The sequence below is a fragment of the Strix uralensis genome, chromosome 1 (genome assembly GCF_047716275.1).
Source record: "Strix uralensis isolate ZFMK-TIS-50842 chromosome 1, bStrUra1, whole genome shotgun sequence".
In the NCBI taxonomy this organism is placed as follows: domain Eukaryota; kingdom Metazoa; phylum Chordata; class Aves; order Strigiformes; family Strigidae; genus Strix; species Strix uralensis.
In genome coordinates this window covers 81443216-81459572 of record NC_133972.1, presented here as the reverse complement: position 1 = coordinate 81459572, position 16357 = coordinate 81443216, and the positions used below count along the sequence as shown (strand labels likewise).

Genomic DNA, 16357 nt, shown 5'->3' with positions numbered 1-16357 from the left:
GTAGCTGCTCCAGAGAGCAGAGTACCCAAGGGCCATGGCCAACAGCCAAATTCTGCAAACAAAAAACATGTTCTAAAGCAAAAGAGAGTCAACTTATGAACGAATTTCACCAACCAGATCACCCCAGCCAGCTCCCTCAACTTAAGCTTAAAAAAAATTTTAAAAAAATGAAAAAAAGCCTTTCTGATATTTTTAAATGGCTATCTGGTATTTCCTATCTGCAACATAAATCTCAAATCACACCACCACTACTGTAGACTCCAGCATTTTAGACTCCAGGACATTATTTCTGCATCAAATATGTGCTCTCAAGAGAAGATAAAAGCTTAAATTCCAGTCACAGTCATTAAGCTTAGACATTATAAATTAAAGATATCAAGAAACACCGGGGGGTTGCAAAAATGAGGCTTCTTAGATTGTTGTTGGCAAAGGAGGAAAAATCCAGAAGTTTGCATTTGTGCATCATGAAGCAACGTTGTATGCTAGATAGGAAATTAGGACACCGTGCAACCAAGGGCAGACGTTACCCCTGTTTGTCCTAGTCATTCAAGAAGCAAGAAACATTACTACGGGTGAAAGCTACCTGGAAAGAAGTGAATCCTCATGCCGTGCTGACTAATACTTCAGCACTAGACTACGGCTGGGAACTTTCAGCTGTGTCATCTCACACTGCCTTCAGTAACTGCAACTCCGGGCCGAGCAAAATGAAGGCCGATGGCTGCGAGGGGCGTGTGAGAGAGAAGGGGTGGGAGTCAGAAGAGAAGAAAAATAAGGTGGTTGTTTTTGTGAACTTTTCAACCACTGCTTTATGAATAAAAACAGTAGCTTCCCTATATCATCCGAAACATTGAGAAAATGACCACGGACTAAATAACAGATGTAGAAGAGTGCACAGCCAAGCAACAAGGACAGCAACGCATGTCTTCGTTCCTGTCTCGCATGAGAACAGCTCACGTTCACCACCTTGCACAAAGACAGAGCCCTGCAACAGACAGCTAACGCATCTCATCAGTCCTCCCTGAAAATACACCTCTCTGGAGAATGGCTTAAAAGGCTATTTTGCTGCTGTTTCCTATACAGACACGCACTTACAATAAAGCATCTAACTCCCTGCCTGATGCTGCTTCTAGATGCGCTACTGCTGATGGGCACTCCAGCCAAGTTCATGGGGCTTTCTGCAGAGACGGCCAGGTGCTGTAGAAGGAAGAGATGAGCCCACCTTGTCCATCCGTACAGGCGAGTGGCACTGGTCAGGCAGAGGGCTTTGCTGCTGACATGAACTGGCACAGCTTCCCTGGCTTCCATAGAACTGGTTGCATCAGCTCTAACTATCCATGCTGATTTACATTTCTTATGAATCAGCTCCTACAACGAACATGGTTTGTCTGCCCTTTTTTGTAGAGATAACACTCAACTCACCCCTTCAGAAGAGTCTGCATGATAACGGGTAGTTAACTGTAAAAGGACAAACAAGAACTAAAACCCAGGAAGAACTCTTCACTAAGCATATCCTGTTCACAGATAATCAAATCTAAGTATTACAATCTCCTGTCACCATCTCAGCCGCTAGACTTCAGCTCCTGGAAAACATCTTTGTCATTTTCAGCCACAGACTTCAACTTGAACTTCGAATACAAGTCAAAGTTAGACATTAAGCATGAAGATGAATCAGGCCACCCAGACAATTTCCTAAATCTTTACTCATTCTGTACTTAAAAGACATTAAAAAAAAAAAAAGTAAAGCACTGAAAATTAATAGTAGCTAAGTCAATACACACTCACTAGCCAATTCTCATTCTCCAAGCAGAATAAGAAGGGTATTTATGAACCAATGTTTTCAGTTGAATTCAGGAGAAGTCAGGTGGCTTGGGTGGGCTTAAGGAAAAAAACTAAGCACAGCTAATTTTACAGAGAAAACTAGCAACAAATGACAAACCCCACCTAAACAAAATGCCAGGCCTCCAGTCCTTGATCAGCACTAACGGCCGCATAAAGTCAGATGCGACTGCTATTTGCTACGAAATACATCAATATCATGTGACAGAAAAATAGGAGGGGACCATGCCACTGAGAAAGGCTCAGCATCCAAGAGCAGTCACAGCAGCTGTAGCAATCTCTGAAGCTTTTCCTTACCATACCCATTACAGGCCACCACTAATCCTCTTCCCTGGCATCAGTACAAAGAGATTCCCTAAATGAAATAATCCACCATCGGATAAGCTGCTTATTTTCTCCTACCATCCGCATATAGCTCTGCCACAAAAAACACACTTCAGTTGGAAACTAAGGCAATTTGTATTGATAGACTGCAAAATACAGTCAAGCAAACATCAGTGTTGATGACTCCATGCCTCCCCTTGTCTGTCCGGCCTTTGCCGGCTCTCAAGATCAGAAGAAACAGATGATGCAGGCGCACATTCTGAAGGTGGCAAGCACCAGACCTACATGTGGGACCCCTACAAAAATAAAGCCTGACGACCAGTACCCAATGTGGCTGTAGCCACCTTAAAGGAGCCAGCTCCTCCTGAACTGCTGACCATTTCATCCTCTTGGACACAGCCATAAGAAGGGGAGGAGAAAAATCAAAGTAGTAATATGCTTGTCCAAAAGCTCTGGTTGGTATGTATCAGGACAACACTTAACAAAATTAAAATTACTAAATTGCCCAGAGTCACAGATTGCCAGTTCCTGCCCACACGGTACCACAGCAAAACGTAATACTGACAAAGAGAGCTAAGCTACAAAGGGTTGAGAATTGTCCTTTTCTGCACACACACCCCCCCCCCCCCCCCCCATTGCAACTTTAGCATCCAATATCCTCTAAATGTAAAACATTCCCAGAAAATACTACAAACATACCAGAAGTATTCCTAACTGGCCACTCCTAGAAGGTACCTCCAGGGAGTGGCTACATATCACAACACTATCCCTAGACTTTGAAACCAAAAATGGAAAGAAGGACCAAGGCAGGTTCTACCTCCTCCCTGCTAACTTGGTTGGACTAACTGGCCAGATCTTTCCGCTGCCTGAAGTTTCTACTACAATGTCTCTATCCATAGGATGAAAAGGCTTCACCTCCCAGGTAGTGTGCAATGCACTCAGGGCATTCACCAGTCTGACTTCCTGGGGCAAGGATGGACAACTTGTGGGCAGCTATGTCTAGCTCTTCTCCTCCGCTTTGTTGGAGGCCATGCTCACAGCAAAGCTACTCCCAAAGTACTCAAAAGCAGGATGTTAACACAGAAGAGATGACTCAACTTCTGTTCCTCATAGTAAGCTATATATAAAAGGCTAGTTACCACCACACTTTCAAACCTGGGTTTAAAACAGAGGTGGAGATACTGAGAAAAATCACAGTTGTCCCTTGATAACCACCACAACATGCCAGGGGAATCGGTGCTTACAATAAGCCCCCACTGCCAAAAAGCCAACACCCTTTGCAAAACAGATCCATCTTCCTTCCTCGCTGCGATCTCCACCGGGGCCAAGCGCTTTCCTGTCCCACCGGCACCGGGACCAGCCCTCCAGCGACCGCCCGCGCCCGCCGCCGGCTCCCCGCCCGGGGAGACCCCGCGGGCCCGCACTCCAGCTTGGGGGGGCGGAACGAGGGATGGAGAAGTTAAATGACTTAATCCCGCGCTCGCTGGGTTGCCCGGGCTGACAGCCCGGCGCTCCGGGTCCTGCCGCAAGTCGGGGACAGGCGGGGTGTGCTGGGCTCTGCCCCAAGCTCCGCTCCAGGGCACCGCCGCCAGCGAGGGGCACAGCCGAGGAGGGCGCCGGCACCGGCCCGCGGCGGGGAAGGGCCCGGCGCTGCGGCGGACCAAAGCGCCGCGCCGGGGCGTGGGGGGTGCACGGCGGCCGTCAGCGACCGCTGGGGGCGCGGAGCCGCCCCCAGCCCCGCCGGCTGGCTTCGCCCGGCGAGGGGAAACCCGGGCGAGCATCACCGAAACCGGGGCCCCCCCTCCTGCCTGCCCGCGCTGCGGCTGGGGAGGAGGCGCGCCCCGAGGGAGCGGCGCGGCCACCGGCTCCTTCCCCCTCGCCTCCCCCCCACCCTTCCTCCTCCCCGGGGCGGGGGACCCCCGAAGTTGAAGGCAGACGCCTCTCCTGCCCTGGCCTTTGTTCCTGAAGCGGGCGCCCGGGGGCGAGACAAAGGCGGGGGCGCCGCGGCGGGGAGGGACCGGCCGCCCCCGGCCCCCGCACTCACGCGCAGCAGCAACGGCGACGAGCGGCGTTACCTTGTTCATCCCATTCCCCATGGCTTAAGCGACCCGCGCGCCGGCACCGCGGGAGGAGCCGTCGCCAGCTGCCACCGGCGGGTCGGCGCGCATGGGACAGGGCTGACGGGGGGCGGGGGGGATGACCGGGGACGAGCTAATTGCTAATTAAGGATGGCCGCGGCTTTGCCGTTGTTGGGAAGGCGCATCTCCCCCCGCCCTGACCGGAGCTTTCTCCTGGCGGCTGGGGGCGGGTTTCCGCTCGGCCGCCCCCGGGAGCGGCGAGCGGCGGGGCCGCACCACCAGGAACTGCCTCCTCCCCCCGCCGCCGCCCCCCCGCGTGCGGTTAAAGCCCCGGCCCGCGGGACGCCCTGGGCCTTGTAGTCCGCGCCGCCGCCCCGCCCCGCCGCCGTCCGCCCGCCGGAACTACGACTCCCGGCGGCCCCCGCGCCGCCGACCTGCCCCACCTGTAGCGGCGCCCGGCGCGGCCTCGCCCCGTTCCTGAGGGGAGGGGCCGCGCCGGGCAGGGGCGCGCCGGGCCGGGGTCGTCTCCCGCGGGGCGCCGCCTCCCAGAGCCGCGCTGCGGCTGCCTGGCAGGTACCGCCCGGGGAGGGCAGGGCTGCGGCACGCCGCGCTGGAGCGGGCGGGTGCTGCCCGCCTGCCGGGGACCCAAACCGGTTTTGTTTCGACCTCAAACAGTCCACGGCGGGCGCGGTGTCCTGCCTGGCGGCGCGCAGCAGGCCCCGCGCTGCCGCCGCAGCCTCCCGCTGGCCAGCCGGTTCCTCCGCGGCGTGCAGCCCGGGCATTGGGCGGAGGAAAGGCGCTGGGCTGCGGGTGTGAGGGCCCGGCTGCGCGGAGAGCCAGCGCGCTGCCGTGGCCTCCTGCTCCGGGACCCCAGCCGGCGAAGGACATTCACGCCCTTGACTAGACGAACAAAGAAGAGAAAGCAAATAGGTTGAAGCAAACATCGCGGAATCGGGCTGGCTGAGGTGGGAAGGGACTGCCGGAGGTCTCCCGGTCCAACCCTCCTCAGGCAGGGGAAGATGCTTATTGCAGAGTCACAGCAAGTGTGGCTCCAAAGCCACGCTCAGCCATTCCACACCCATCCTTTGCTCCCTAATGCGCAGCTAAACATGTCATGATGCAGCCACATCCCTAGAGCCAGAGGGATGCGCTTTGAGGTGTGGTGATGGGATGGAGGATTTGGTGGTTAGTGAAGGAAATCTACTCCGAAGAGTTAATGTGATAGGGAATACAGGCAAGGACCTAAGGGATACGCACAGTTTAAATATGCAGGGACAGGATATAGTACTACATAAGATCTCTGCCATTAACCAGCGCAGTAACATCCACCCCCAGAAAAGTGAAATCCTTAGCGGCTCAAATGCAGAACAAAGACGGATGCTGCTGTGTAGCCACCACTAGGTTCTCTATGCATTTATTACATGCATCAGTGTGAAATGTATATAAAAAGTGATGTCAAGATGTCATTTGCTGGGCACCGTTCAGTAGGACTGGGCAGGTCAGGGGCATCTGTAGCCCAAGACAGGCAGTGGAAGGGTGAAAGATGGAGAATAGGGTAAAGCCGACAGGCAGTGAAGCCAGGTATCAGATAACTGATGGATGAACTCTGAAATGATGGATAGATGAGTGATGGGGGACTCAGTGGTTGCCCATCCGTGTGTTCAAGCACACTCTAAGGGGACAATTTCACAACCTCCAGTTGCAATCAAGTGCTGGCTGTTGCCAAAGAGGCAGTCTCACGTCCTCCATGATACCCACTACAGCTGTGACCCTTTCCTTAAGCAATCCTCGACACCTGTCTGACCCAACACCAAACTTGTTTAGAGAACGAACCCCATAGAAAGCTGGAGGGTGACAGCCTGCTCCCCATGGGGTCAGACCAGCACACACGGAGACAGGGAGCAGGACCAGTCGCCTCAGCAGTGGCATGTCATTGGATTGCCATGTCTTCAAAAACCGGTGCTGTTCCCACAGAAGCCAATGACACGCTTGAAAGCCAACAGAAGTTAAGCCATCGGTTTAACTGCCTAGAAAGCTGGAAAACTCTTGCCTTGAAACAGCCGTATCATCACCACAGATGCTTAAATTTCCAGGGAAGGGAACATGCCTGAGAGCAGTGCTGCTGGAGAAGCACAGCCCAGGGCAGCTGAGGCGGGACGGGCTCCTGAGCGGTCTGCAGCTGGCAGGCAGTTTGGTGCCAACTTCCTTGACAGTGGTGTGTCGAGTGACCGGTGAGGAGGCAGGGTGCTAGCAAGAGGTTTTCTGAGTAATCTTATCCTGGGGTTGTAAGAGTAAAGCCAGCAGCATGGACTGCTGAGGCTAGGCCGCTTCTGCTCTGTCTGAATTGGGTGGCCTTGGGAGCACTGCCGAGCTACACCTCAACCCAGGTTAGGTGAGGCTTGGTGTGAGGCAGCCCCCACTGCTTTCTGCATACCTGCGTCTCCCTATGGAACTGTGCCAGCAGGGCAGTAGGAAGCCAACACATGCTTCAACCTTGTCTGTTTGGGATCAGGACCTTGTCTTCACCTCATGACTCCCCTGCCCCCAGCCTCTTGGACCTAGCAGTATCCCTCAGCTCGCAGCAGAACAGGGGAACACCAGAGAGACGCTTTTACTTTTGAACCATTCCTGAACCTCTCCCTCCCTGAAGCTTCACAGAGATTGGGGGCTCTATCATGTCATCATCAGCCTCAAAAACATCAGAGCGATCTCTCTGTAAGGCTGGGAAGGACAGACACCTGACTTAATGTACTTGCGCCTCTCCCTCAGTACTGCTGAAAAGCATAGCAGTGAGCTTTATCACAGATATTGGCTTTCATATTTCATTGGCAAAGCTCTCCAGAATGTAATTTACTTCATTCTCATGCCATGCTAAATATGACTGAGATCCAAACAGTATGAATCACAGCTTGACATAATAACTACTAAACACACTGTGCCCCCAAAGCAAAAGAATTCCTTGTCAGCAACTCTGGCAAGTAGCTTCTTTTTGTGAGACAGAAGGATAAACAATAAATTACATCCCTGATAACTTCGGAGATCTGTGTTGTGCTAAGAGGTCCGTGATAGGTGGAAGGCCTTGCAGTCAATGTGCTGGAAGTCTGGGCTGGTCAGTTCTGTTCCCCATAACTCAGTTTCTCCATCTGTAAAATGCCAATAACAATATTTCTGATCTTTGCAAAGAGCCCTGAAAAGTACTTTTCATGGGCAATTCATGTGAAATTGTTATGTTATATTAGACAATACAGATGGAATACAAGTATATAACTTAGCTGATATTTTTTTGAATGGGAAGTGTCACACATTCCCATTCTTCTGAATGGGAAGTGTGATTATCTGTTTTATTTTCAAGTTTTGTGACTCCCTTCAGGATGCCTACTTCAGCCTGCAGTGCTTTCCCTTATTAGAATTTTATTGCATGCATGCAGCTTTTTACAGTGAAAGAGCAAAAATTAGAGTGGGAGAGTGTAACATACTAAGATTAAAAAGCAGTGGGAGGAAATCCACTTCTCCCTTAAACATTTACCATGATGTATAGTATCTCCTTCTCCTCCCCACAGGTCTAGAGGGGGAATCCTGATACTGTTGCCAGACCTGTCTCTCTTGCCAGTTATTCCAAAACCCAATTGTTTCAGTTCTTCAGCTGTTTAATAAACTACTGCATAATGCATTTATGGGGGCAGGTCTTCAGCAAGCCTAAATCATCATAAAGTATTTATTCATTGTCACTTCTCAAGATCTTATTCCTTGTGCTTAGTATCTGCACTGTTTTTAATATTTTGAAAGTCCATTTTAAAAAGCAAGCTGTCCTGAGATGACTGGACTGGACTGAATAAATGAACTCAGAAAATAAGAGCAAAAAGCTCTTGCTGAATCTCACAGCTTTCAGTATCCCTGAAAAGAGATCACTTTAGCATGGCCTGTAATCCTACAAATCCGGGGATTTTTCTACTACTTTGTGATATGAGGATGATAAATTGAGTAATCCCCACTTCTTGACTTTGCAGGCAAATGTATCTGGCAATGACAAGTCTTCAGCAGCAGCGACCGTCTTCTAGGCAATTGCCTGAAAACTAGGAACCAACCAAACTGATACCGAAACTGAACCTTCTTAAAAATTAGACAAAACTTCTGCTTTGACAGTACGCTGAGCTATGTTAAAAATAAGTAAGTAAATACTCTCTGCTTCTTATCTTCTGATCTCACTTTCTGTAGACCCTGAGCTTATGTTCAGCCATAGGCAGAAGGCATGTCGGCTATCCATGATCTGTCAGGAACTGATAAGACCTGGGCTGGGTTCCCCTGAATCTGCGTCACAACTTAGTTCTCAGAGGTGGCAAGAAGGGAGATAAAAAGGGTGATTGATCAGAAATAGCCAGGTTTTCCTCTGAAATAGAGTGATTTGACAGAAAGGAACTGTTTCACCAGAAATAAATAATGAAACCTTAAAATCCATAAATAGCACTGGGCTTGCTTTATAACTGTGCTGAGAGGGAGGCCAATGGAAGGGAAAGAGCTTGGAGAACTCATTGCCCTTTCTTTTAATATTTGTACTTGGTAATAAGCTTTGCTAAAGCATTTCAAAGCCTGTTTTCTGGATAGAAGAGATAGCACCCTGATTTACTGCCATGCATCCAGAGCAGAATTCATTCATCATTTGATAAATTCACTTTCTTAAGGCCAAATTTGGCTTTTATTATGTTGCTGTGAATCTGCAGTAACTTCAAAATCAATTATTTGCAACAAGCTTTAAGTCCTGAAACTGAAGGGAGTTACCACTGTGGTTTACTTCAGCAAAAATCAGCTTTCGAGAAGCTGCTCTCAACAGGCAGAGTAGCTGGAAGACCATCATTTCCCTCGGCCTCATACTCCTCTTGCTTCCCCTTCCATTAACAGATAATATCAACAGAATATGGAATACGCCAGGATGAAAGGGCTGAGCCAGCAGATGAGGCCAAAGTGGCACAAAGGAGGGCTTTGCGGAAGTCAGGTCTCAAAAAAAAGGAACTGACAATTCAAACAGGAGGAACAACTCTAGAGAGAGCCTGAGAAAAGCGTATAGGCTAATTTAGATGTAGGTTAGCTGCCATGGCAACTGTGTACCAAATTACTGCACTTCTGTGTCTCTAAACCTGCCAGCAGCTACTTTTGTTTGTATATACTTCAGGCTTTAAAAAAAAAAACGAATCCACCTTAAAACTCATGATGGATTGCAAATGAAGTGCAGATACTGGGATTGCTGTGGGGTGCTTGGTTTAAACATTTAGAAAATAAGACACAGAAAAAAATAATAGGCCTTGAAAATTCTGGTTTCACTAAGTGGTTAAAAAATATATCAGTTCTTTAACATTTATAGCAGTCAGTTCTAACCCTTAATTTATACTGCTTTGACTTGGGACATACTTACCAGGTCAGCCTGACACCTTTGCCTCCAATGTGTATGTAAGAAAGAAATTGGTCCTGGCAGCAGCTCTACTTATTTTTCACTGTAAGAAACTGCCATGTTATAAAAAGAGTAAGACTTTTTTTTAATCTAAGATTCTTTAGAAATATGGTAAAATATTAGATCCCTAAAGAATAGGAACAAGGCTATCAAAAAGCATGCTGCAAGGCACATGTATATTATTAGTTACTAAGAATAGTCCATTGCTGAGTGTGAGTGAAAATATCCAAATGCATTCCCTTGATAAGCTAGGTATGTATTCATTTCTCTGGGCACACGTCAAAGTGTCCTCAACAAATGGAAAAGTAATATTATAATAACCTAACCGCTGCTTCCAGTTCATATACATGTAATCCTGGGGGAACAGAGCCTTCACAACACCTCCCTTCAGAAAGCCAATAGACCATAGTATCCATTGGACTTCTCTCATATGGTCCATGAAATCTCTTCAGAGTAGAAAGAGGTCAGTTTTGAGGTTCCCACTGAAACTTGGTGGACACCATTGAGGTGTTCAGCCATCAGTTGAAAGCCATTAGGGTGTGACCCGCCAAAGTCAGCAGGAATCTTTGAATCAGCTGCAGAAGCAGCTGTGGTTAGTGCCAGGAGGTAGTTCCCCAGCCCTCCACCATCCCATGATACTCGGTGTAGACTGTGATATTCAGTAATCACAGCCTGCCTCCAGCCAAAACACTAGGCAGAGATCTTTATTTTGATGACATTTTCCCAATAGCTTCTGCTTAATGGGATGTGTCTTAAGAGTTCCTGTGTTTGGAAAACTGAAAACAGTTAAAGCTACAGTTCTCTATTCCATATTTTGTTTTCTTGGCCAAAATCGAAGATAGTAGCCCTTAAATACCATTTATGAAAACCACAATCCAAATACTTGCACTTCCAACGTGTTCACTACATTCCTCCAAGAACGTTCAGTTATTTGAGGCCCTTGCGCTGTTGCTTGTACTGGTGGCTTGCTCTCGATACAGTATCAGAGTTAGTTACTCGATTCAATCCAGAGTTAAGTTAGTCAATTTTCCTTCCAGGGTTTTCACTTGGTTTGGTTATTTTGATCTGTTGCAGTTATCTATCTGACCATGGCAACAGAGTCCCTCCCTCCAAAGTTGCTTCCAAGCTACATGGTTACCTAGAAAGTCTGGCAATATGTCTCCAGTGCATCTGGGATTCTGCATGTCCAGGACACTTCAGTGGGCTGTCTGTGGGGCAGCTGAGAACAGGAGACGAGTGAGAAGCAGAGCACAGAGCACTCCTACAGCCAAGAAACATGCCTCTTTGCATGTATAGGTGTAAATCACACAGACATTCTCAGGTTATTCTCTGCCTGCCTGCCTTCTGCAAGTTATAATAAAAAATGTGTTTTCTCTCTAAGTATGTGGCCACCTGAGACACCCTGGATCAGTATGATTGCAACTGCTCTCAGCAACTGTTTAGTACCTTTGGGGATGTGAATCATGTCAAGCTCAGGAAGCAGTAACATTGCCAGGACTTCAAATTCTACTGTTTGCCTCTGTATCTGTCTCCCCATACTTCTGCATATCTCTGTTCTCCTAACATCACTTCCTGCTGAGCACTGTGTCTGCTGACAAACTATTCCACTGTTGTGACCCCGTTAAGTACAGATTAACATCTGATGTTGGTATGTAAACCTGTATCCCACTGCACATGGTGTAAATTCAGGGTCATTAAACTAAGGACATTTTCAGGCATTATAATATCCGATATGCCTTGTCCAGCACAACAGGCACAGTCATCAGCAAAGTTATGTCACACTGGGGTGGGTCCTGTTTGCTTTCAGGTTGACAGCTCACTGATCTTTCCAACCAGTGGCTTTTTCCAAGAGAAGAATTACTGGAACTGCTCATACTGTCTTCCTTGTATACACTCTGTTCACTAAGCTGATGTCTGTCTCTTTCTGCACCTACTGGACACCTTGCAGTTGCAGGACATATTGCTCACACCTGTCTCGAGCTCTTCAAGTGTTTCTGTGATGTTTCATTGTGATATTTTGGAGTTTTAGTCAACCCCTGTGCTAAAGCACCAGCAACACCCAGCAAGCTTCTAATCTGTCAAGGGTTAATTCTGAGTCTCCTGTGGTCTCTTCTAAGGCTTTTTTGTTTGTTCTGATCCTTTGGTCCTTTGTCTGGGACTTGATTACATGCACGACTTTAGACACTGGTTCTCAGGTTTTATACTTCTCTATAGTTTCACTTTCCTTTGCAACTCCAGGTTAGATCTTCTCTCGAACAGTTGATTTTACATAAGGATATAAAAGCAGCTGTTCTAGGTCACAGCAAAGATCCATATAGCTCCACATCTCTCAACAGTGGCAAGTAGTGGACACCTAAAAGAAACAGGGTGAGTACGGAGGGTTCCTTCCCCTTTTGAATCTTCCAGCTTCTGGCAACCAGCAGCTCAGGTATGTGAGCCAAGGGCACACCCAGTCTCTGGTCTGAATGTTAAGCTGGTGTTTTTATGTTAACATTTACAGTGACTCCAAGATCTCTTTCTTGAGTGGCAACTGCTCATTCAGAATGGTTTGCATTTATTAGGCTGTATTTTTCCCATATGCACCACTTTGTATTTATCAAAGCATTGTATTTTCTCTGCCATTTTGCTACCCAGTCAGTCGATAATGTGAGATTCCTGTGCTACTTTCTCAAGCAGCTTTTGTTTTTGACTGTTGGAAACAACTTTGTATCATCAGCCACCTTGGCTATCCACCATCTCTTCCAGCCCATTTGGGAATGTGTTGGACAATGCAGGACCTGGCACGCTCTCCTTCCCCAGCCTTCCTCTTGCAACTTCCTTTAATTGTGAAAAATGATCAGTAGCTCCCACCTTTGCTTTTCATCCTCTAACCAGTTACTAATCCACAAAAGGACCCTCCTTAAAACTAAGGCTTTTTAATGAGCCTTTTGGGGTTTGGGGAATCCTGTGAAAAAATTTCTGAAAAATACCATTATACAAAATGCTGGGGGAAATTAGAACAGGGAGAAGGGTGAGGAGCAAGGAGATGTATTTGTCTCTGAGACCAGAAAGTTTTTAGTCTTCCTTATGTCTAAGCTTCCCCTTAACCTGAGAAAATTGTGTAGTCTGCCAGCACACTACTTGTGAAAAAGCAATATATTTCCACTGAAATCCATCTGGCAATGCTGATGACAGTCTGAATGTTCTGCTTATCAGCAGGCTTACTAAGTTTTATTTCATTAACTCATGTTTCTGAACCTGGTTCTGTAAGCAAAAATACTTTTGTCTCTTCATTGTGAACAATTGAACTTTGTTCAGAAGGAGTCAAACCTACCTGGAGGGAATGCAATCATCAAATTCTAGTTAGATTTGGGTAGGGTTAAGGCGAATTTACAGTGAAGTCCATGAAGGCACAGTCAGGGTTTGTATTTTTACTGCCTGACAGGAACAGCTTATGCTGCCAGTGAAGTCAATGAAGCTTTGTCATTGATGTCAGGAGGAACAGGAACACCATTTGTCATAAAAGATTCACTTGACCTAATCTTTTTGTAAATAAAGAAAGAAGACATTTCAGGAAATTTCACAGTGTCTTTGTTCATTTGATTATTATTTCACCTGCTTTGATGGTTACTTTATGTGTCGTCTGGCAGAAAATGAAACTCATTTTATACTCTTAATATCCGAATAGAGCTATAATGCATGTAGATGGGCTTGTAATTAGGAGTGGTGCCAACACTGAGTAATTTTAATATATTATATAGTTGATAATATCTGACCAAATATTCTAGAATAAGTCACTATAGAAATGAAGGTAGGTTTCCTGTGTGGCTTACAATATCATACTAAAATACAAAAGAAACCTGACTGGGTTTCAGTTATGAAATAATAGATACTGAGCCATTTTCAGATTTGCTCCATATTGCCAAAGTGTTTAAGCAGGTGTGTTTCATAAAGTTTGTGAAACAAAGGCTCAGCTGAAAGCAAATCAACATTAGGAAGCAAAACCAGTGCTGAGTGATAGTGCTTAAAAACTGAGAAACAAGAGTGGCTTTAAACAGCAACTGAAAAGATGCTTTGATGTTTTTTAAAGCACTCCCTTATACTCTAAAAACATGTTAAAGTTTTCTGCAGTTATGTACAAGACATTGCATCTTATATTAGTGTTACTTTTGTAGTTTGGATTATACCCATCAAACATTAACTTTTTTCTTGTAATATGAGCACATCAGCAGTTTTTGAAGATTAGGAAAACACGTTCATGAATCTAATGGCTAAAAACCTGTTGTGTTTTTTTTTCCCCGAGCATTATCTTGTGTATACAAATGGGGAAAAACAGCAATGAACCTAAACGCCTCAGTATCTTCACATGACCAGCAATTATTCTGTCAGTTTGTAGAAACCCCTTCGCAGCAAATGCAAGGGTAGGCCAAATATTGTTTGCTGAATTCAAGTGATATCTGTAATCAACATCTTAACCCAACCTCAGCAGAGAAAGTAGCCTTCCCTTGCACTGCGAGCTGAACACCCTCCGTTGCCATGCAGAACAAGTGGTCTCCCTCTGAAACATGACAGGCTCAGCAGTAGCACAGTCAGAAATATTTGGGTCAAAGACTGCTATCAGAGGCAAAGGTGGACAACATGACCTGAGAGGAAATTAAGAAAATCTTAAGAATTCTGGCTGATTTTACATAAGTCCCTAGAAGCCTTGAATTCATTTGAATTCACTGAAGGCAAATCACCTCATGCCTTAAAGTGTACAGAAGCCTTTTGACAGCAGGGCTTGTATTGTGTGGCTCTCTGACATGACTTAGGAAGATAAGACATGAACAATGGAGAGTTATTAACATGAATAATTTCCCATGCAAATTGGAAGCACCGCAGAACAATAGGATGGCTGTGGCTTAATGGCACCAGGTTGTCTGCAGGGCTGAACACAAAATATCACACTAGGAAAGAAATAACAAAGACAAAAGCTACTAGAACAAAACTGCTTTCAAAAATGAGCTGGGGCAGCTGGACCACAAGATCCCTTTTCCTGGAAAAGGTTCCAGAGATTCAGTGCCCAGAAAACACACCTCTAAAGCCAGAGTTAAAAGATAACTGCAGTGTTGCTAGACCTGAAGAACTTCATGAACCCAATGCATGAATCTTCACCAGATTCACCTTCATTCCACATCTCAGGATCAGCAGGATTATGACAGATGTATTTGCAAAAGGCTAGGATCTATGTTAATCAAACATGTTGGCCTCTTCAGTACAGGAAACAGAGAAGCAACATAAAGAGATGAGCAAATTAACATTTCCACAGGTTGCTTTGTGTATTTTCTGAAAGAAGTGAAGTCTTCAGCAGAAAGGATGTAGGAAGGAGAAGGGCTAGTGGAAGTTGTCCGTATTGGTATACACGTCCCCTGGGGTAGACAGTTGCTGCTGTGACTTTCCCAAGACATAATTCTGCTATGTGTGTTGCTACAACTCACAGCTGAGCAGCAGAGCTGGTGCTACTCCAGGTGGCAATAGCTTATGCTGTTTGAAATACCAATCCCAAGAAGCTCAAGGGAAAAAAAGTTCACACAGCAAAGAAAGAGTTACCAGCTGTTCCACCGGCTCTTTTGTCCTCTCCTTGCTGAAGCATCCTCCACTTATACATAACTGACACCCATAGGAGTGATCATACAGAAGAAAAGTATTTCCATTTGACGTTTTAGTGGACAATCTATGTAGCAGCAGGATGCTCTGTGAAACACACAGACCTTTTTTGGTTTATTCACTCCGACAGTGGGGATTATTTTAGAACACAAGTGACAGGAAATAATGTTTTCTGTAGTTTGTCAGAAAACAGAACAAGGTAAAGCACCGACTCTCGAGGAACAGGAGCTATGACATCCTGTCCATGCTGCACATTCAGTGCCTCTCTGCCCCTAAAAGAAATCTGAAATAGACCTTTCATAAAAGGGGTTGATTTTGCTGAGTCAAATCAAACTACTGTATGTCTCTGTCTTCAAAAACTCCCAACGACGTTTATGTTCTATTGGAAGCCAAAAGGTGACAGTCAGCCAGCTCCAATCTGTCAAGGGAGGGAGGGAGGGAGGGAGGGAGGGAGGGAGGGAGGGAGGGAGGAAGGGAGGAAGGAAGGAAGGAAGGAAGGAAGGAAGGAAGGAAGGAAGGAAGGAAGGAAGGAAGGAAGGAAGGAAGGAAGGAAGGAAGGAAGGAAGGAAGGAAGGAAGGAAGGAAGGAAGGAAGGAAGGAAGGAAGGAAGGAAGGAAGGAAGGAAGGAAGGAAGGAAGGAAGGAAGGAAGGAAGAAAGGAGAAAACATACATTTTCTTTATTCTGTTGCAGTGATGAATCATTGCTCAATCCAACAGCCAAAGCACAGGTCTTCTGCATATGTGGAAGCAAGATCACCTGGTTTCTGCAGTACATATTTATCCAAATCCTCTTTTATCCTTCCCCTTAATCTTTGTCCCTCATTCATCTCACCATTCCTCCCTGTCCTCTTCTTGCTCCCAAACCACAGCTCCAAGCCTTACTATCTTTCATTCTCTAGAGACCAAACTGCAGGAAAATAAAACATGAAGGGTGGATGGGTCAAACGCTAGTTACAACTGACTGTTTGCTTCCCTTTTTATGTAAGCTTGTCTTTTACCTTCATTTCTGCCCTCCAAGAATCTGGGCTTCAGCCATTGAGAATGACAGCAA

General features: G+C 46.5%; 1 protein-coding gene and 1 long non-coding RNA gene across 3 annotated transcripts in view; one reads left to right on the top strand and one right to left on the bottom strand.

Annotated features, from left to right (window-relative positions):
- DUSP22 (dual specificity phosphatase 22) overlaps positions 1-4429 on the bottom strand; it is a 44726-nt gene extending 40297 nt beyond the window's left edge. For both annotated transcript variants that reach the window (XM_074873172.1, XM_074873191.1), the window contains exon 1: positions 4236-4429. In XM_074873172.1, the coding sequence (XP_074729273.1) occupies positions 4236-4256 (21 nt within the window). In that variant the 5' untranslated portion in view covers positions 4257-4429. The remainder of the gene's footprint in view (positions 1-4235) is intronic.
- Positions 4430-6203: 1774 nt separating this feature from the next.
- LOC141945271 (uncharacterized) lies at positions 6204-13232 on the top strand. Its single transcript, XR_012629476.1, has 3 exons — positions 6204-6469; positions 8246-8405; positions 10756-13232. It is a non-coding gene; the product is annotated as an uncharacterized LOC141945271 (long non-coding RNA).
- Positions 13233-16357: the final 3125 nt, after the last annotated feature.